The 22044-nt window shown below is 39.9% G+C and overlaps 1 protein-coding gene and 3 long non-coding RNA genes across 4 annotated transcripts in view; all 4 read right to left on the reverse strand.

Annotated features, from left to right (window-relative positions):
• LOC111267983 (uncharacterized) overlaps positions 1-5259 on the reverse strand; it is a 49213-nt gene extending 43954 nt beyond the window's left edge. Inside the window, exon 1 of the long non-coding RNA XR_002684938.2 lies at positions 4940-5259. This is a non-coding gene — a long non-coding RNA (uncharacterized LOC111267983). The remainder of the gene's footprint in view (positions 1-4939) is intronic.
• A 1036-nt stretch (positions 5260-6295) lies between these two features.
• LOC111267985 (uncharacterized) lies at positions 6296-7642 on the reverse strand. The gene is made up of 3 exons (XR_002684940.2): positions 7330-7642; positions 6701-6821; positions 6296-6386 (listed from the first exon to the last, which is right to left on the reverse strand). It is a non-coding gene; the product is annotated as an uncharacterized LOC111267985 (long non-coding RNA).
• Positions 7643-8349: 707 nt separating this feature from the next.
• On the reverse strand, positions 8350-17223 carry LOC111267982 (glutathione S-transferase 1-1). The gene is made up of 5 exons (XM_086971521.1): positions 17077-17223; positions 16435-16554; positions 15481-15561; positions 10851-10984; positions 8350-9804 (listed from the first exon to the last, which is right to left on the reverse strand). Exons 1-5 carry the CDS (start codon positions 17221-17223, stop codon positions 9654-9656), a joined length of 633 nt encoding a protein of 210 aa, XP_086827647.1. The 3' UTR covers positions 8350-9653.
• Positions 13996-15090, reverse strand: LOC147752454 (uncharacterized). The gene is made up of 3 exons (XR_015314027.1): positions 14724-15090; positions 14342-14450; positions 13996-14073 (listed from the first exon to the last, which is right to left on the reverse strand). It is a non-coding gene; the product is annotated as an uncharacterized LOC147752454 (long non-coding RNA).
• Positions 17224-22044: the final 4821 nt, after the last annotated feature.

The raw sequence follows: 22044 nt of genomic DNA on the forward strand, positions 1-22044 counted from the left end.
GAGACTTGGTTTGACCAAGCCACGTTAAACCCACTAGCCAAGCAAGTGCTTTTTTCTTTCCACATTTGTTGGTTCACAAGTCCGCTTAAGACTAGTCCTTAGTAGGGCTGCGGTATCTCGACAGAACGCCTGCCATGGCCAGAATACGACGTGCCGTGTGACCATCGAAAGCTGCATTTCCCGCAAAAATGTAGGTACTAATGTACTCTGTCTTTCTTACAGATATACGTAATATGAGTGGAAGAAATTCAAACACGTAGAATCTTTGTCTGTAGAACTAATTAGTCAGTAAGTATTAATGGAATGATATATGTATATATATATATATATATATATATATATATATATATTTCGAGCAGAACCCGTTTAGCTTTGCAACATTTCAAACAGCAAATAATGATTGATAGTCTATAAAATCGATACATGCAGTTCTGCAAATGGGCTTTGAACAAACTAATTATATCTTCGTAAGAAAATTCCTTTTTCACACCCAGCTTAGTTTGCCATTGCTTTTTCAGCAGCCGTTGCTTTGAACAGATGTGGACCAGCTGTTGATTGGAGGTAGGCATAACTATTTACTCAGATTACGCCTGGAGTCAAGAAAGATCCTGACAAACCTGAACTGGGGATTCTTATTGTGGAAAATAATTGATTACCTGACGTTTTTTTAATCACCGGTGTTGTCTCGTCGACAAAATCAGGAACCTAGTTGATTAAATAGTACCAGGATGAAATTAAATGTATAAGGCTATCAGCCACTATGACGCATCGTACCATAAGCACTCCAATCAAGTTTACGCTGTAGACGGCTATATAGAATGTCTTGCCATGATATTCCGTATACGCGTCCAGCAGTACATCTTCAGTCATAAATATGATTCAACCAAAATTCAGTAGGCGACCGGTGAGGTGGTAGGGCAGGTTATTCTTAGCGGCCGATATCAGATACACGAATTTCACATTTACATTTTTCTTTTAATTTACCTACTTAGCCAGTTATTATAGTGCATTAGGCCAATAACGACGGCCACTATAAGTGTCTAATTTAGTTGTAGTAAAAAAGCATTATTTAATACTTCCTGCGTTTTTTTTTTAGCTCCAACCACTTCAGATCTGAATTTTTATAATGCGCTTATTTCTGTCATTGAAATTAAACATGAAAACGTAAGTAACGCGATATCAGACAATATCTGATAAAGATTCACAAATAAAACTCTAATGGAGGAACCGCTTTCACACATTATAACTGCACCTTATAATATAAATAGGACAGCATCGAATCACTCGAAGGACCCAATAAATATCCCTTACGGCATTAGCTCGACTTCTCTCAATCCTGAAAAAGACACGTAAGTTTTTAAATGTTAGCTAGATCTAGGTTTCGAGTCATGGCGCAATGCTTACATGTAAGCCTGTCAACCCCCTGGGGACCATGCTGATCTAGTTTCGAAATACTGGGCATACAGTCTTATGGGCGTAAGTTCAAAAGAACCACCGCTAACGATCTTTTAGAGTCAGTCTATTTAGCAGGTGGAGGCAGTAATAGAAACGATGCTCGTAAGACATCATTCATTTGAAAAAACAAGCCGGTTCGGACGGCAGTACAAAATAAAGCATTTCTAGCATACAGCTACACAAGAAAGCTTTTTGCCGCTTCGGATAGCGCTTGGTCAGCAGCCTCTGCGAATTCGCACTTTTATCAATAACACCGTTGACACAATACCGTTGATCGTACCCCCAAATGTTTGTTCGGACAATATTTTGACAGCTGCTTCTTTTTCCTTCCACGACCTTCCGTGGCCTTTCTGCAATATGGCCTTAACAGTAGAACATATTTAAGACTGTCTGCCTGTCCCTCAACTACAACAGTTTACCGTTTTAAAAAAGAATTACTCTCAGCCACCGTATCATTCACCAATATTCGGTCATCTGCCTGCTACTGTTACTTAAATAGCTCGATGTCAGTCTATATTGCTAAAAGGCAAAGGGCATTTTACGCCCAAATACCCTTTATAATTGAAGTTAGGTTTCCGCGGGTATCCAAAGGTCGAAAAAACTTTACAGGTTAGACCAAAAAGCATTCATCAAACTGTTGCGATGCGCATCCCCGTTTTTGCAGCAAGGTTCCATTAATTTACACTAATGTTTAACAAATGCATCGACTTTTTCCAGGAACAGCATAGTCGTAAACGGTATAGTGATAACCAGTCTACAATTATTCTTATAGGCTGATATCGATGAGGGCATGTAAACGGGCAAGCGGACCGAAAACTGTGGCCAACAGTTTTCTTCCGATGACGCCCTTTTCTCGTAACAAATCGCTATATTCCGCAAAAAAGTTGCACAACAATGAAGCCCCTAGAAAAGAAAGGTGCATGTATGAATGCTAAGAATGGTAACATAGTCACAAGAACCAACACGTAAAAAAATTCTGAATAGAATCATTTCCAGAGATCCGATATATATATATATATAATGTATATATATATCATTCTCGTCCCTGCCACTCATTCCTTTCGCACACACCGCGCTTTTACCGATTTGACCATATTTTCTTTCTGCGCCCCTTCAAGTTTAGGCAGTATTCAAACAATGACCATGTAATTATAATGATGTGCTACTTCTCTCAAATTTTACGTCTGGGGTTCCTGTCAAGCATTGCTTCAGTCGGCTGGCCGCTTCAAGCTGAAAACGAAATGTGTGTATACATGGTTTTGAGCCTAGGCAACTTCGTCTGATGCGTCTACTTATTGCACTCTTCATATAGCTCTATCAGGAGCCTTTCAGGTGATTGCCTGCTATAAATAAGCGTTTGTTTTTAATCTGTATACAGACACCTTGTCAGGCTGCTGCGTAACGCTGGCGTGTTTATGTCAACCGATGTCCTTTCAGATTATTTTGATTTTTTCTCAGAAAAATAAAAAGAATTTGGTTCTTAGCACTGAATTGTAACAACAGGTTGGCCATGAAACTTTGTCGTTCTTCCGATCTGGGCTAGATATAGCTTATAGTCTTATATAGTTTGATATAGCTTAGTTAACTGTTTTAATATAGCTCAAGATTCCACTAGCGATGCACACCGCATACGACCCCACTTTCCCTTGCTTACAGTTCAATCCTTAGCTTAAACTTTGTACCCTGGCCTAATTCATACCATTATAGTAGGTCAGCTATGTAATACGAAGATCAACTTTACCAACAATGAGAAGCTACACAGAGCATACACTGATGGCTGATCAGAAAAGTGCTCAGCAGGAGATTCTAGTTATGTTGTATTACAGCGTCTCATACATACAACATACATACAATTCAGCAAACTCAATGGCTTGCCCATGGCCTCGATTAGATGCCTAGAGGCGTTTGTTCTGCTTGTAGTCCTACGGAACAAGTCCAAAAAGAGGAAAAAGATTCTCAACTGAAAACTAACGTTCCAGTCTGCTTGTCTACGCAACTTCGCACTGAGCTCGAGGGGCAACGGGATGTCCCTCAGTGAATGGGATGGCTCCTCAACGACCCACATTGCGTGATCAGTCTGGTCGGAAGCAGCCAGTGCAAGGGTGCTGGAAGTAAAACTGTGCCTGAGTTTCTGCGGCAACCCAGATACCAAATGTTCACGCGCCTGTCTACAGACGCTCGTTGTGTTCGCGTTCGACGTAGGTGATTCATGCAGAGCAACACAAACAGGTCGTCTGCGTCGCTACTAGTTGAAATGGCTGGACAGGGCGACGAGGGAAAGTAAGCATACCTTGGCAGCAGAACTGGCCCAAGTGAAAAGGGAGCGCATCTGTTCCCTTTTGCCAATTCTCGAATGACTGTCTACTTCGCCCTATATAGTGCTAATGTATCGCTGCGATCGCAGACAGTGAGGGAGGGCGAACAAGCCCGAAGGCACTGTAAGTGTGCTGCGAAAGGAAATCTATCGCGAGTGCTGTGACTTTCAGCGGGGTATACTGGCATTATTCGGTTTACGCGAACTGGAGAAATATAGGTATATAAGATTAATATATCTGAAGTTCTTTGGGGGGTTTGTGTATGATACAAAAGAAGCCACCTGGACAGCTGAAACTTACTAATAGCGAGTTAAACTGAGGGTTATAAAAGCAGAATAAGGCGTACAAGTGCATCGTCCGATGCTATTCGTAAAACATTTATTGGGTATTCATATGACTACAAAGCACGACATTCTCTTTAACACCCACCTTTGTTGATTTTCTATAATTTAGTTTTTTGCAGCATATATCAGCAACGCTGCTTCGATATATAAAGGACGCATTATCTAATACTGTTTTCCATGAGACTTACCTCGGGGATGCCTACCGAATGAAAGGAGATGCTAAGACATCAAGCGAAAACACGTGACTCGTGGAAAATGAATGGATACATTGTTTTCAAATTTTTTTTTTAAAACGAGAAAAGCGCATTTACGTCTCTAAGATAATATATAGATTCAATTTGCTTCGACCGAAAAACAACCGCACATTGGTAAAGCAACCCTTTATGTGCGCCGGGAAAAAAAAAGTTCTGTCTATAATACAGAATTACATAGAGAAAAAGAGCCCAAGTGGCGCGTTCTCATTAATTATCGTTAGCAAACTATCACGTTTAACGATTACTGCACTAGAGTAACTGTCCGGGCTTCTAAAAACCAAGGTACTATGGCTTAACAATGGTACAGAGCTATGAACGCGCACAAACGTTTAGATTCAAAGGGCACCGACGAATGAGACGCCACCAAGAATATACGCAATCTCTGTTGGGGCTTCGCGGATTGTCTACGCTTTGTTATTATTTAATACGCAAAATTCTATCTGTTGCTTCATTAAGTTCTAAAATTTGTTTTTGTTATACTTATTGTTGCTGTCGACAGCCCTTTAAGGAGAAATCTTTGGGATATTGCTACATCTGTGTCATTTTCCTCCAGCTCGATAGGCACACGTACTTCGCAACCATAACACTTCCCTTAGCAAGGCCATAGATGGGCTCCGACCCAACTGCTGATGCACGTTACGCCAGCCTCGACATATAACAATAAACGAGTAGACCACTTAACAGGATCGAATTGGCGACTGGCGTTAGGCACGTGGAGTTTGTCCTGTTGTCTCACAAATGGTTAGACAATTAACGAACACAGGCCAAAGGCATCATATAGCTCTCTTCGATTAATCGCTTGTTTTCGTGTTTCGTACGTATTTCCTTCATTACTATTACTGCTCTTGTGGTTGGTGTTGTTTTCACCGCTATTGTTGCAACAGTAACAATTACTGTAACAGTAAACAAAGCAGACGACTGAGGTCGGATATATGAATCTAGTTCTGGCGCTAGCGGGCAGCGTAACAACACTAGTTTGATTCAAAACGCATATCAAACATTGTTAAGACGATCGGATAGAAACGTGGGGCTGTTGGACGTGGGCCATTGGAGTGAAAGAGGGAGTTCTGAAAATCAAGGGGATCGACAGCTTCTTTACTTATTGATATTCATAGATTGATAGGCCAGAATCATTACCAATTACTGGTTAGATCGTTCGTATATAGCCTCACACAGATGTTTGCATGCAGGATAGTTTTGTCAGTTTACCTAATTCGAATCGATAGGCTTTCAAGTCTAAGCCGTGTTTCTTAACTCTAAGGGAGACACCTTAAATAACATGTCGGACTGATAGTCCGCGTTGATTGGAATCAGAAGCTTCACAAATGTTGGTAATAGCGACAATTTACGTTTCTAGTCATGTTGTTTTGAATCTCGCTAGCAACAATGAAACCGTGTCAAATGCCCTATGATAATGGTAGCCAATTTTAAAGATAACCTCGTTGTTTTGAAGAAGATATACACCTTGTGCTTTTTGATGTGAAGACGGCTACAATTTATATGAAACTTATAGGCAATTTGACATTCTACCTGAAACAATAGTGGTTCCTAACATTTGGAGTACGATACATATGTGTTTTCTGCAGTTTCCGCAGTGAAAAACGCTTTCTTTACCAGACGAGAGCTGAGATATAGGCGCATATTTGAGTTTCTCATTTTGAGGTACTCTCATTTCGGCAATGGCTGACAATAGTGTACTTTCACACATTTTGTAAGCGAGGCTGTTAAAACAGAATCGTTTTTGTCGTCTGTACCCTATGTGGAAGGCAACCCACTTACCACTAATAGTTCATGAAGGGGCTGTAGTTGTAAAAAACAGCTCCTTAATGGAGCATCTGTAAAACACATATATTATACTAGAATTTTGTTAGCTACCTATTAAAACATAATGGGCTGTGTGTTTATCATGCAGTTTATTAGGCCGAAAGAGGTTGATTCTTAGCACGAACAGGTTGTGACCTCAACCTTTTTACGTGGGCCAACGAGTGAAGTTAGGCAGTATCTCAATCCATTCAGTCCTGTATATTTATAAACACTTAATTATTCTGTTCGTTAAGCTTACGAAATCTCGATTTTTCTGAAGTTTACTCCACATCACAAGGACTGAACTTACTTCATTACTTATCCTACTATTTCTACCGATTAGTTGAAGAGCATTTTGTCGACTCGACATTAAAGTGTTTTTTGGAAGCAGAAAGGTAAAATACGGCCCTATGTTCTACCCAAACGAAGTTTTTCGTTCAAAGCCAGTAGTATGCAAACTCTGTGCGCACATCTTGATTGAAGAGCCTAACTTAAAAACAAGAAGAGATCTATATAAAATAACCTATACATACATACACCTTTACATTACATCATTTCAATGTAATGCCCATGCCAATAGCAGCCTCTTTTTATACGAAGTTCACACGTTCCTATTCACATTTGCGTCCGCAGGGATAGCCGCCCATTCACTGAAACGCAGAAGAGGGAACATTCGACGTTTGAGGGTCAAGATACTTTGATATTGATGCCGACCTAATTCACATTCTAACGTTCGCGCCAAAATGAGTTGCCAGCTCAAACATCCCTGTCTCATTTTTCCCTGTAAATCACTAGCAGGCCGGATTTTCCTTCCGACTTCCTACCTTTCTAGGTAACGGCTTCAGCGACTATAACGGCGGTTGGCCTTTTAACCAACCTATCTGAAGCAAGGTTCGGCTTTCCGATGGCATTTACGGTGTTATTAGTTTTCTAAAGCGATTATTATTGTTATTGAATGATTGACAGCTCTCTTGGGGAATTTCATCTCGCTGTCAACCCATACTCAGGCAAAGGAACACGGTTGCTTCATACGGCCATTCATTAGTGGAGCAACAACCGACCGACTGACCGGCCTTCTACCGATGACTGAAACATGGCACGATTTAGCAGTAATGCTTCTGTCCAGCCCGAATTGAAACTCTTTTCCAGCTTACTCACATATGGCCTGGCTTGCACCCAGCCTTGTCGAGCCTGCATCGATGGATGATATCCTAGATTTGGTAGCAACACGAACACGAGTAGCGAGCGTTACTGCGGCAGCATTCGACGGCTATAAAGCTTCACGCTATCTGTTGTATATCTGTTCGACTCGAAATTCTCCGCGGCCAGGCCTCGACAAAGCCTTCCGTTTGCCGTTTCCCCTCACTCCCAAGGGTCCCGTTTATATCGGGGGCGCAATGATGTCTTATCTGTCGAAAACAAACGCCGGGTTGCAGATAGAAATAGACGGCGAGGAGAAGCATGAGATAAAGAGAGAAAATGAGAGCAGACGACATGGAACATGCGAGAAAGGGAGAGGACGCTCGGATCGTCCAAAATACTTGAATCTACTACGTATAAGATCCGCTTAGAAAGCCGGCCCAACCGCCTATTGATTTAGCCGTATGTCTTCGTGTGTGTTGCACGTCTTTTTTTGCAAAAATATATACTCCACACTCTTCGCTTCGTTAACATGTAGGGTGCAGTGGAGTCACCTCAAAATAGTTCGATCCGGTCAAGGCCCATGAATGCCTGTATGGTTACTAAACGAAAGGCGCCTATGATGTATCAGGTGATGCGTGGTAAAGCATTGCATGATCCGTTTACCGCGCTTGCATGTGTCGATAAAGTTTAATAGGGTTTCGTTTATATATATATAGCTCATATGCATTGTACTTATATGAGTTATCTACAATCGTTCAATCATTTCGAGAACCTAGCTAAAAGGAGCATTTTTATTGGCCATATCACTAAATCATGCATATTCGCAGAAGTAGCTTGCCTCTGTTTTATCAACGTATCTCACACAGATGGCCATATTTGGCACCGTCTATTTATACGATCATTATTATCAATATTTATTTATTTTCATAACTTTTTTAGCAGTAACTTACGTTAAAATGCACTGAGCTGCAGATCAAGAGAGGGGTTTTGTGAGCAACGAACTCAACTTTGCATATTTTATTATTTAATGCGGTATATATATATATATATATATATATATATTTGATCGGTGTATATTAGAGCTCGAAATTCGGACACTGATTCTAAATGAATGTGTGTATTTGTATGTGATGCATAAAAGCAGACGCATCTACACTCAGTTCAGCCATTTGTTAGAACCGAAACATACAAGTAGCCCTGTCTTGACTAGTTATTGCTAGATTTCGATAAATCTAGCTGCAGGCGCACTCTAATAATTAACATATCTGACAGACATACGGGGTACGTTGATTCTACACCAGATAGACGTCGCTTAATGTTGATGAGAGGCATCACACTTCACTTCTGTGCAAAAGACACAAAAAACTATTCAAATATATAAATTCTACGAAAACTCTTTGACATTTGTTAGAACCTTAAACGTGTTAGGTTTTAGTACAGCGACAAAACAGGTATGAAACTAATTGCTTTAGAACGATCGTATGAAAGCTAGAAAGAGCAAATTTCTAAACCCCACAGTTAAGTAGGTATCTAGAACTTCTAGAATTGGCTTAAATGAATAATAAACACTGCGTAAGCTCGTAGTTCCTATGCTCCTAAAGGCATGCCAAGTGTCTTAAATTAAAATATAACCGAAGTTGCTTAACACTGCCTATCCTATGATGTCCCTGAAATGCCATACATTTTGCTTTGTACGTCTACTTTTATTGTATAACTGTAACCTAGTGTACCTTTATTGGAATCAGTTATATGATCGTTTATATCAATCCGGTACAGGCTTTCTGATGTATAAATGCATCATTTAAGGAACTGTCGATTTCATCTGCAGACCAGTTATCACTTTTCATCACCATCAACAGGAAATAATGTTGATGGCATGATCGGGTAAGAAAAACTAGTTGGATTCTTTTTCTCATAATAGAAACCGCAAAGTAATGGCTCTTGCCATAAAAAAAGCTACTAGATTGTCTACAGTCGCTGTCAGTTCAATAAGCGGACCATTTAAAATTTGCCATTGTTATCAATCATGATAAGAAACGTAGAGCGCACTAGAACATCTGAAAACTATGAAATCCGAATACATATCATTTTATACACTTGTCGTACCGTATTAATACATTTCTCAGATTGATTATTTAACGTACATTTAAGAACCCTAGAAACATCTGACGTCTTCCACTCCCAACCCTTTCAAACCATTATAGCAGCACCTCATGTAGGATAGAACCCATAGTCGAACTCGGTCTTGTCAAGCCACCTGTTGCGCGAAAGTCTGCTTTGACGCCGTGGACCGGATCAAAGCTACGTTGAAAGGCTCTGCAGAGCTTTCCCTTTGGACTTCACACAATTTCTTCATCCTCGGCATTTTCTGCTTGACAGCCTTCAACTGATGGAGTTTCGAGTCCTGCCCTGACATCAGCTTGTGGAGCCTCTTCCGCATTTTCGGGTGTTGCGTCAGCTTCCCTATTATTCTCGTTCTCATTCTTAGTTCTGTAATGGCAGAAGTCGCAAATTTTGTGCATGAGTGAGTAGAAAAAACTGAGCGAAGAGGAAGACGAATCAGACAAGATTAGCATTTATCAGGCATTTTAGTACTTACTGCTGTAGGATATACAGAACCGTTACAATATGGGCCAAATGTTGCGTAACAGTCGATCGCGTAGGGTTCTGCTTGATGCTGAATTTCTGTTTTATACATCATATATTTCTTTACAAGCACCATTGATTCAAAGTCTTATCTTATATTACATGACAGGTGTGCTTAAGCAACGCAACGTATCTTTTTGTTCACTTCATGCATTCCTCTTGGTAAGACCTCTGACAAATTGTTCTCACGATCCAAAAACTGAGTGACACTTTCAATATTTTATAAGTTACTATACATTGCAGCGTAAGTGGTTTTATACAAAGAATAAATGATATGTCTTCCCTTCTTTGCTTCATCTACTACCTTCGCGCGGGTAGATGAATTACGGCTGCCCCTAGCAGTCGTCAAATGGCGTTGAAGGCCTATGTCGATGCCATCAAGGGGCCAACCACAAAAAATCACAATCGAATCAGCCCTTTCATGAACAGAGAATGTATACTGGGCAACGACAAGCTGCTGTTGATGGCAGAGCTCCCCGACGCTACCCTGGCAGCGTGACAACGCAGCCACCGATAGAGTGGGCGTTCTCGCAGTACCCGAAAAGCGTAAGGGCGTTTCGGTCCGAGGCAAACTGCGACCATTATATTGAGAGCGGGCTGCTTTTCTAATATGGTCCTCCTCGACATTGGTAGTATCAGCCGCTACAGCAAATGCCGCCATTGTCTCCGTCGGACACGCCCAAAATTATTGCCAACTGCCTATTAGATGGGCGGCTGTTCATGTCGCCGTCTGATCTGGCGAGATGACGCCACCTGGAAGATCGTGGGCGATACATTAAACCTAGATTTGGTAGCAAGTTTATCCGAAAGCAAAGGAACGAGATACACGAATAGTTTCAAATAGATATCAGATACCCCCAATATATTAAGTTCTTGTCTAGCATACTTACTCTTGTCGGGGCATTCCTTTTCTGAGGGCATCGATTCCCTCAGCGTTAACTTCATAGAAATAGGGCAAGCTTTTAATTCGTTCCTCATAGAATTTTTCAAGTCGTGGCGCGTCCGGGAAGCCAAACTCGAACGCCTGTTGATACGATTTAATTTATAGATATTAGCTCCTAACAAACTGTTGGTAAAATGGCTGCAATTGTGAATTTTGCAGTTTCTCCAACCTTCTATCGAGACAGAGAATATACATATAATAAAAATATACATAGAAAAGTATAATAGATGTATATTATAAACTCATACTCTGACTTGTGTAACGTGGGAATACCGTCTTACAAAAAATCGTAACTGCCAATAAATCCGTAAAAAATCTACCAAGCGGATACGAAGTATGAGGTGACAGCAAGAAGAGCACTTCGGAAAGTGTCAAATCTTCATAAATTTCCTGTTCTTGATTCAACTAAAAATAAAAAAATAGCTAATGATAGCAGTCCGCTGAGATTCGATTCCAATTAGCCTCAATCGCGCCTTAGTAACCGATATGTTTATAACACTTTCTCCATCTTGAACGGTTAAATAGTGACATGAATTGAAGTTCTATCACAGGCAGCGTACGCCACTTGTATCCCGTCTCAAATATATCGCGCCTCGTCGAAAAGTTCTGGTGTTTTTGTATTGCATCGCTGAAATATCATCTCCTTCCTCTTAGCTGATCTTCACATTATAATCTTTCAAGATGAAGAAAATTAATATTATCGATGCCTCAAAAGCCATGCTTCGAAGTCGTGTAAACGCTTTTAGTTTGCAAAATATTATAGTAAGTAGGACGGATCGGAGAGTGATACGAATTGGCTTGCGTTTTCTTGAGAAATATATCCTTTACTTAATTGTAACAAGGCAATAACGTAATTACTTGCCTCTAATAGTGTTAAACTGGCACCGATGCTGATGTCTGCTATTGTAAATTTATCTCCTGCAAGGGGAATACGGTTTAGTGAGTTTGAGAACGTGTTAAAAGTAGATGAACTCTTAACATGAGATGGTAACAACTGTTATTTTGTCATATCCTTTGATGTCCTTGATCACTGGCAATTCCATAAACTAGTATAATAGATACGAATAAACTGGAATCGAACTGTTGTGACTAATGGTCATTCTGCAAAGTACTTTAAGCTCTCACTATAACGTATAAGTATATCCGACACTGCTAGATTCTTTGTTCAAACCTAGAGCACACCGCCAAATCAGCCTGAGGCTCCGTATAGCTACCAAATTGAGTGGCCTACATTTGCGTTTATGTATTACGCAATCCTAGATCTCTAAGATATTGTCCCCATAATTGTGCCATGGTAACGTGTTTGCTCACTAAACGCAGAAGTAGATAAAGTGGTCTGAGTTCTGAAACCGGACGTCGACACATTCTGTTTAAGAAGCTAGCTGTTAGAAAACAATACAAGACGTAGAGTTTGAAGCGTTTATTTTTAGGTGCTTAACCAGTATAAAACATCCGAAAATTGGTTGACAAATACAATAATCGCTAGAAATCCAGCGTGTCTAAATAATAGACACATGCGCGTAGCCAACGCTATCACTAGGTTCTTGAATAATGGCCATTCGTGCCAACTGCCTGCGACCCTATGTATCGGTACCGGAATTTTTATACAATCATGTTAAAAATTCGGTAGAACGGCACTAATTTGCACCTCTGTCGTTTTTACCTTCGCAAGTTTTGTAGCAGATGGCAGTACAAGTAAACAAGTTTTTAGTTGGACGTCTTGTGGCAGAAAGTTCTACGTTGGCTAAGCACATTGGATCGAATAGCTCTTCCGTCCACTTGAGAAGTTTTTGCTTTACGAGACTCATCATCTTCTGATGCAATAGATTCGCTAGCCGTCACCGGTGTGATCCGATAAAGGAAGCCGACTGTTTTTTTTTCTGCGAACAATACGACGCTGTGGTAGCTCCATTGACTGCTCTGGCTCAGTAAGATTTGGATAATCATGGCATGGTTGTTCGGATTGTCAGTAACGTTGCATTGGCAAATCTGCTAGAACATAGCGATTTGCCAATGTGAAAAGAACGGCGAAATCGCCTCCTCTATGGTGTTTTTCACAGTAAAGCAAATGGTAGAATTTGTAAGCAATGAGATACAGTACTGTACTAATGTTACTAAGTTTTTATGTTTTTGTTTAGATGCCTAGAATCGTATTGCGAAATAATGCTTCCATTGGATCACGGGCAGATATGCGCACACACATAGTGTTCACGTAACATTGGAAACTTGTCCGATACATATTTAAGCGCTGAATTTCGTTCACGATAATCAACTGTGCACTACCCGAAGTTAGAGGAAGGAAGTTACGAGCATGATTTACGCGTACCCATATTATCTGGCAGTGCACAGTTCGCTCTCACAGATTTACTTTAATAATATAAGGAATAGATCCAAGTCCATTCCTTTATGCCTTCTATTGCCACAGTACCGTTTATTAATCTTGATAAGCGGCGAACGTTGCGATAATTTCGCGAAATTAACAAATAGCTGCCATACTCAGTCTTAAGTCTTCGATATAGCCCAATGCGTTTTTGTATTCACCATCAGGGAGAAAACGGTCTTCGTTAAATCCATAAGGTAAATAGGGATTAAAATAGTTACACTTTTGTTACCCTATCAGTAGTTGGCAAACTATTTTTTACATGCGTTTCTTATGGTTTTACATGTGAGCCAACTGTTTTCTAGTTTCATTTTCGCACGGCTGTAGTGTGGTATTGCTGACGACATCAAGGCTGCTTCACTAAATCCTTGTGCATCGCGGCATTTTCTGCGGCTCTCTCAACATTCATCTCTTCATCTTCGGTAGTGATCATTCTTTGAGCATTTTCAAATGATACTAGATCGAGGCAGCATTGCCATCAATACACGTCGCTATCCAGTAGCGCGTCACTAAAAAGAGGGGCTTTAACGTAAGTAGTCGATAGAGCTAAGTCGTTCATGTTCTAGGGAAAAACGGTTCGTAGAACTCGTTTGCTGACCTTTATCTATTGTTACATCTTAAAGACTAATTTTAATAGCGTGACCGCCCTTTTGTGGCGCGAGCACAGTATTTAGAGAACAACATACGAAAAGCAAACTGAAACACAGGCTTAGATCTTCTGAAATTTTTTTTATTTGTTCCTGCCATAGCGTAGTGAAGTCGTGATGTACAGGCGTAATCAGGTTCAATACTGGATGTAGGAACCAGCCGTTCAAAGCAATGCAAAAACGTTTTAGGTCGTTATTAAAGTGTTTAAGTGAAAAATATACCCGTCCTTGTCGTAGGCTACTATTATTATTATTATTATTATTATGACAATAGTCAGTAATACGAATATTGTATACATATAATACCACTATATATCATGATATATAATATTCTTTATATAAAAACAGCATCAACGAGTAAAAGTATTATAGCTGATACTCAAGTTTGATTTGAAATACGGGAAAGATCACCTGTGATGTAGGCATTATCTCCAAGAATGTGCTCATCAAGAAAAACCAGAACCCCTTTTAAGCGCTCCCCCGAGTCTTCAGGAGAAAAAAAGCCAAAAATCGGAGCCAACTGTAAAACACAAGTGACTATCACTTCACTGTAGAATAATATATAATAATATTATAGCTGTTGTAAGTGGACGTGAAGAATTTATCTGTTTTCTTTCTCGTTGTCACGAATCTGTTCAGATGTCTTAAAATAACAATCATTATTAAATATTCAGTAGCCACTATATATGACATCTCCTACAGCACTTCAAATCCTTATAGTAACGCATGTACGTATGAATGATATTGTTGTATTGAGGTAATAGTGATCACTCCTATAGAAGATGAAGCCAACTTTTTTTTTTGATTTCCCGCTTCTACAGTAGAAGTCTATGTAAAAAGGGCAGCACAAAACGATTTCTTCGGCAAGCTACTTCTATCTCACGAGCTTATTAAAAAGTGTTTCCGTTATTCGAGGAGGCCACTTCAAAAGCCGATGTTCTATGACGGTTATGTAAACGCAAAACGGCCTCTGCTCTTAGAGCTATTCTTGACGAGACGAGGGCGCGCATTTTCAAAAGTTCGACCCAGTCCACGCGAACCGATCCCTTTCAACTAGAGAAATAGTAGGGTGGAGTCCAGCCAACGAAAGAGTTCGAAAATAATGAGAGAGGAAGCTCGTACTAGTCAGCAAACCCCTTACATCCCTGAGATCCGCATTTTGGAATAATTTATTTATCGTCTGACTTTGTTTTCTATTATTTTTTCAAAGGTTTCGAAAGATCTATAGATCATTCCGCATCAAAACATGATTCATCTACTTCTCAACAAATCTTAGTGAGAGAACAAAAGGACTCCTGTCTGGCCTACAAAAGATACCACCAAGAGAAAAAAGATCTCGTTCCGTATAGTACGATTCGACGTACACAAGCGATACAAAAGCTATTACAGAAAATGTAGGTCAAGACCCCTCGTATTACAACTATAGGTAGGCTATATGTTGTTTCTGTTGTACCGGACGAGGCGTGGTCGAAATACAGGGCCTCATATATTCGATTGTACGGCTTATAGAAGATCAATACCTATGAACAAGTATCAAGACGAGAACTTACAAAAACGTCCAGCATCGATTTGTACAGCATACCCATATCATAGTAGAGAAGCCGTTCCACCTGAGCACGTGCCTTGATATGCTGGGAGTTCGAGGAAACAGCAAACCAGTTGGGTATTTTTAAATGCTCCGGTCGTTGTGGTTGTTGTTGAGTAATTTGTAAGCATATTATTTTGACTTAGGTAGTGTTAGTTGTGTCCATAACTTATAACATTGCACCTAAGAAAATTTCTACTCAGAAATGAATCATTACCAGGAACAAATGTTAGCTTGGCTTATCTTATATGTCTACTTATTGCTAACACTGGTTCAGTAGAGATAACCGGAAAACTTTACTTCCTGCTTTCGAATTCGATCACACAATGTAATAGGCATTCGAAGCCGATTAGGGTAAAACAAGGGTTATTAAAAAAAAAAACTCCTAATTATTTAAGGGGTGGACGACAGAAGGAATGTAAATGCCGGGCACATTCTTACAAATGCCTATGCAGGGTATAATCGCCACCTAATACTACTATGAAATCAGTAGCTAATAGGACTCAGTAAAGCTCACGTAGTATTACGAGCATCCAAAACAGATCTACGGGTATTTCTGGTCACGATTAAGCGGGTACTTTCGATCCGTCGAGACAAAGGATTACCAATTAAGACTTGACGATTAGGTTAGAAGTGTCAGTTAATATTGCTTAGGAGATTATTTCGTTGTTACATGGTTTCATTGTATTCCCGTTTTGACCTCTCTTAGAAGTACCAAAAAGTACTACATGAGTTCGATAAACATAAAAAAAAATGATGTATATTTACCTACGTCATTATCGAGTTATCCACCGCGTATATCATAACAAACGATTGCTGCAAATATGTTGAACTTGTTGAGTATTAATATTTGCATATACTTTTCAACGTATTTATCTATATGCACGATCATCGCTTTTAAATAGTCTTGAAGCCTTACCTGCGGATAGAGGTCACTCTCGGGGGCGTATTTGTTCATGAGGTAGGTAAGAATGGCTCGACTCTCGGATAGTACAAAGTCGCCATCAACCAGGGTCGGGAGCGTGTGTTGCGGGTTTATCTACAGCCATAGGACATAAAAAATCATTAGACACATTATTCACACAGAGCGAAATATGTTTATTTTGTTATAGATACACGCCACCATAGACACGCGTACGACGACACCGATTTGCAAATACTCGATAATGCTAACACATTTGTGAGAAAAAATGCTAATCAGACGTTTCTATTATTGCACTGTTAAAATAGCAAGGTGCTGAAGCCACTGCCGTAGTTTTTTATTGTTATTTTCTTAAATTAATCATAATCAAATAACAAAATAGATTTAGAAAAAAATAATTTAAAGTTTATGCAACAGAATTCCTATGCTACCCGCTGAATCAATAGATATATTGCAATTAAGAAATAAAGCGATATATATATATATATATATATATATAACACATCTTTATACAAATACAGTTTCCTTACGTATAACAAAAAATGCGTGACAATGACGTAACATATCATAAAAAATTCTGCCTGTAACGTAATTATCTCCTTACCGATGAGACGTCTGTTTACGTCACATCACGCTTACCTCAAGGAAGTCTGGTTTCATGTGGTCGCCTGCGAATACGTCAAGGCACCGTAACTCTAGCTCAACCCCGAGCTCCTTGGCTAACATTCGGACCGCCCGGCAGGGAGCGCTTCCCACAGTGTGATATAATAAACCCCCCTGAATCATATTAGCACTCTGTGCAGATAATCAAAATATTTAATATTATCTCTCTGTAAAAACATATAGTCTTTTATTTTGAAAAATACTACTTGGCGCAAATTGCTTAGCTTGTATTGTTCAGAAATAATGTAATTTATAATTTGTTTCCTGGTTTCTTTTTGTGAACAGGAACGCGGGAGATGAATTTGTTGAACTGCCCTATGTAATCACACTTATTATTTAAAACATATTATTATGGTAAATAAAAAATATATTTTATGTGATTTTACGCAAAAATCGGTTTTAGCTTTTGTGGGACGGAGAGCTAGTTACGCAATAATTTGATGTTTTACCAAAACAAACAATATGTTATTACGAAATCACACACACATAAATAGCTTATAACGCTCAAATAATATTGGTTAGGGAACGCTGCTAATACTTGGTGCTTATATGAAGTTGTGTAACTGCGTACAAAACATGCAGCTTTCCACTGAACCCCCCGCCCCTCAATGCAACTTTCGTGCGAACACACGCATTTGTATTCGAATGATAGATACGTCACGATAGATCACTAAGCGTTGTAAATATCAATAAGCCGATAGAAATCTGTATACGTCCGCTGTCAACAAGTAATCGGACGCTATTCCCGATAAAGATACTAATCCATATACGCAGTAAAGCGGATAATTTGTTGACTGATTAACTACATCATTACCATGTCGAAACCTGGTCTATGTCAGATTGCTCCTAGTACCGCTGTAACCTAGTCAGATCAAGCCCTAAGATGCCACTTGCACCATGGCCCTGAAATATTCGTCTTAGCTTGAAATTAGTTCACAAATACTAAATTTTAAATAGGTACAAACGATGACATCCGAGGTCATCGAATTTATTATTACACATATAGTTGTCGGATATGCTAATGGTTCGCAGTTTATACCAAGTTGTCATTATGGGGGCTCATTTGGACAAACGGTCAGAGACTGTGCATCGTAACGCTTCCTCGTAATAACAGTGAATTTGAACACTGTCCAGCTGTTGAAATGAAGGCAAAATGAAGGTTGCTATACTAGGGTTGAGATCGATACTGTAGATCGCATAGAACGCGGCTTTACAATTGGCGAAGTAAGATGACTAGATGAGAATTATTTGACTCGTACCTAGAAGAATCCCAATACGCTTAAATGCAAGCATATCCGACCTTGACTGAAACACGTCGTAGGCTTGTGGTCGGATTCTTCAATACAAGGTCACGCAAGGTTCAAAAATGTTCTACTGACCTTCAGGCATTTCTATGTGGCTATTGCGGGCTCTCAGTGTGACGAAGCAAGCTTGCTTTGGCAGACTTGTCTTTTCAGAGTGAAAGGTGAAACATCAACTCATTATATACAGAGATCAGAATAGACAGGCGCAAACACTGTTAAACAAACTACGGGCCAATTTAAAGCTTCCTGCGTCACGATCACCTGATAGGGAGAAATGTCTGATTAATGTGTAACTATTAGCACTAAGTCACTGTATAACAGTGTCACTCAAGGATGGTTATTAAAAAAAACTGATCCACCTACAAATGACCTATCGTTTCGTCACGGATAGAAAATAAGGCTGATAGCCATTAGACGAAAAGCTCACATCGCGTTCGTAGAATAATATATATTATTTGATAAAACTAGCATTTTTAGATTCCCTGTTTGCTTGATTTCCTCGTAATGTTTTCGGGGACACATGTTTGGCGTATAGCGAAAACGACTAACAGCTGTTGAATAGAACTTAGAGGGGCAGATCAAAAGTTTAACTATACCCTATCTGTTGCAAATCTCCACGACTAACTGACATCTTGCGATGCAGAACGTTTATAAGCGTTTTTACGGATTCGAAAAACTGTATCGAATTCAGCGCGCACCAGTAAACAATCGCCCCGGGTGGCGCTGAAAAACCTTAGCCGATGCTTACATTTGTTTTCGGCCATCGGTAAGTTAGTACGTAGGCACGTTCAGTTGTGCCTTTGAATCTACGCGAAAGCCGCCGACGCCGCTATGTTAAGCGGGGTTAGTTGCTCCATCAACTTAAACCCGCAATAATTATTCCTAATAATAAACGATTGAGGAACTCTTTTAAAGATTCTAACTAGTAAGATATATTCTTTAGGCTTGGATCCATACGTAATAAGGGATGCGTTCGGGATTCAGTTATGCGCTAGGGGTCAGCCACATATTTATTTTCAAGGTTACCGCCGATTTTTTCTTAACTATAGTCCATTTAGTCAACGGATGACAAAGGTTCCCCTACAGAATTATTCGCCTTTGATTAATTCGACAATTATGAAACGAGCTTCTTTCTAGGACATCGTTACATTGAGACATTGATTCTGATTAACTGGTTTACTAAATTTTATGAGGCAAAAACAGCGCTATGCTACAGGCGTACGACTAGTAATAAATGCTAAACTCGGAACGAAAGTCCACAAAAGGCACAACTAACAAAGAATTTAAAGTTGAATTTTTTTGTTTATCTACAAAAGAGAACTTCGCCAAATGGTTCAGTTGCTTTGATACAATACACAAATACCTAAACAACGCTAATTATAAAAAATAGAGAAAATTTTTGCAAAGATGGCGTCGCTTACCATTATAACGGATTGGGCTCGATAGCGCATACTCTTAGAAACGATAAACGAGGAAAGAAACAGAGAGGATTTGACCAATAAAACAAAGCTTTGAATGCGATCCGTAAAAAATACTGTTCATTCATGTCCTTAGCGTACACTAAAAAAGAGTTTGAAAGAAAAAAATGTGCGAAGGAGTACTTCCATTTCTAGCTGATAGGCATTTACACGTAAATACTCTGTTGACCTCTAAAAATCCGCCAAAAGTTATATTATTTTAGAGAGAAGCACACAATAGTCAAGGAAGGAAGCACTGCTAACATTCTTGATATGCATGTTGCCTCTCTCATTGTTGTTATTGATGTGCTGCGTACCGTGAAAGCTTCCAAATTCTATATGATACGGTCACTTATCACGATATATATATTATCTGTACATGTGGATCTGATATCACAGGACTGTAATAGCTCGCTACTGCACAGTCCCATCTAAACATGCAAGTTATGACTTTTCAGTTATGATACTAGTGGTCATCTTAGCAGATTAACTAGTAAGCCGAACTTCAAACCGCCTGACCCGAAATTCGACTGCTCGCCTCCGTAAGATGGTGCAGTAATAAAGTGCTAAACCTTATCGCAATCGAGCGTAAATATACCAGACCTCGTTTGGTACCGGAAGACAGCCGTCTGAAGCAATAATATTTAACGCCGGCACCGAGCGTAAGACTTGAGACATTTATTTAAACCCAATTGTCGAGTTAATGCGCAATGATCCGTCCGACATTAGTATTGAACTGGAGAGTTGTTAACTAGCTCGAATATGACTGCAAGTCCTATCCGTAAAACATAACTATTCACATGGGCTCTTATCCTGTCCTAACACCGTGTCCGGGTTTTTAACTACAGTAGCGATGTTAACTTGGCCTCGAACCGTAGCTGAGGTACTGGAAACTGAGATACGAAGAATCTGCGAGGCAAATGATAAATTCCTATCTGATGACGATCGCCGGGATTCGGCGCATCCATGATCTTTAGTATGTCATCCATAGTTCAACTAGCAAAAAATCATATTTTTCTCATTTTTTTCACTAATTCACAGAGTGCAGCCTGTGTGCGGTAGATTTTCCAATAACACTGCGAATATAGAGTTACACAGTTTAATGCTACACTGTCAATCATACTTACACCTTTTTTGGAATCCGTATGATAGCCAAGTAAGTTAGCGACCCTTATAAAGCTTACCAGTCAGAACTCATTGTCATGCTAGAATTTATGGATACACTAATTTAACTTGTCAATGTTTTTTCTCCCTGTGACGCTGTATTGGCCTTTTCTTCGCGTCTGTAATTGTCTCCCAGCCTTCAAGCGTCACTCAGTTTTGTGTCGTATTAAGGAGTACGGCACCATGTTTCCAATGATGAACCTATCGAGAAGCCTGCCTTTACGTTACGAATACGCAGACTCTACGTTTCACCTGTGCAATTTGTATCGATATACAAAGAGCACGCTAAACATGACGCGGCCTTGCTATCCTCTAATCAGGACTAACGAATTTACCGCCTAGATTGTTCGCTCCTCCCAGACGCAAAATAGTTCAGCGACAATAAGCCATAATCTGTCCCATCTATCAATCACATAAGATAACAAGCTATTATAAAAGAAATCAAAAAGGTTCGTGCTTATGTAAAGAAACAACCAAGGTACGCCACCAAACCCATGCTGCTTTGATTTATCTTGTTAAACTTACTAGCTGCAACGCTTGCGAATTTTCGACGAGTCGCTGTTTAAACGATTGCTAGCGTGCCGTCTTCTCGGCGTGTCTGGTATGACGAGCACAAGGATGCATTATCGTCCTACAGTGACACATTTATACTCAATGAACATGAAGATTCCGCACAGATCTTTACGACGTTCGTCATAGATATTTCTTGTTGCATTGTGCGTCGTAACTGTCAAATTAGGCCGTACCGTTTGTCCCCTAACTTACCAAAGCAGGTCGAGGACTCGACAATGTTCGATGACGGACACGAATTTGTCTGACGTTAGGGCGATAATCACGTTTAAGGTAGAGGGCAACACCTCGTTTGAACTTCGAATTCAACAGGGGCAAGTGACCAGAATTTAGTCTACTCTGTGATAACTATGAGGCGGGCGCCTCGCGAGGTATAAAACGCTTAAGATGAAGGGAAGTTGAGTGTTCCAATATCAAGTATCGCAGCCGGCGGCGCTCTGAGTGTGTTG

This window comes from Varroa jacobsoni, unplaced genomic scaffold (genome assembly GCF_002532875.2).
Source record: "Varroa jacobsoni isolate VJ856 unplaced genomic scaffold, vjacob_1.0 scaffold_1246, whole genome shotgun sequence".
In the NCBI taxonomy this organism is placed as follows: domain Eukaryota; kingdom Metazoa; phylum Arthropoda; class Arachnida; order Mesostigmata; family Varroidae; genus Varroa; species Varroa jacobsoni.

Coding starts and splice junctions, on each gene's coding strand:
- LOC111267982 (XM_086971521.1), bottom strand. CDS start 17,223: ATGATTCAGGGGGGTTTATTATATCACACTGTGGGAAGCGCTCCCTGC. Junction 15,562..16,434: donor AGAGTGACCTCTATCCGCAG/GTAAGGCTTCAA, acceptor TCGAACTCCCAG/CATATCAAGGCACGTGCTCA. Junction 9,805..10,850: donor AAAGGAATGCCCCGACAAGA/GTAAGTATGCTA, acceptor CTGCCATTACAG/AACTAAGAATGAGAACGAGA.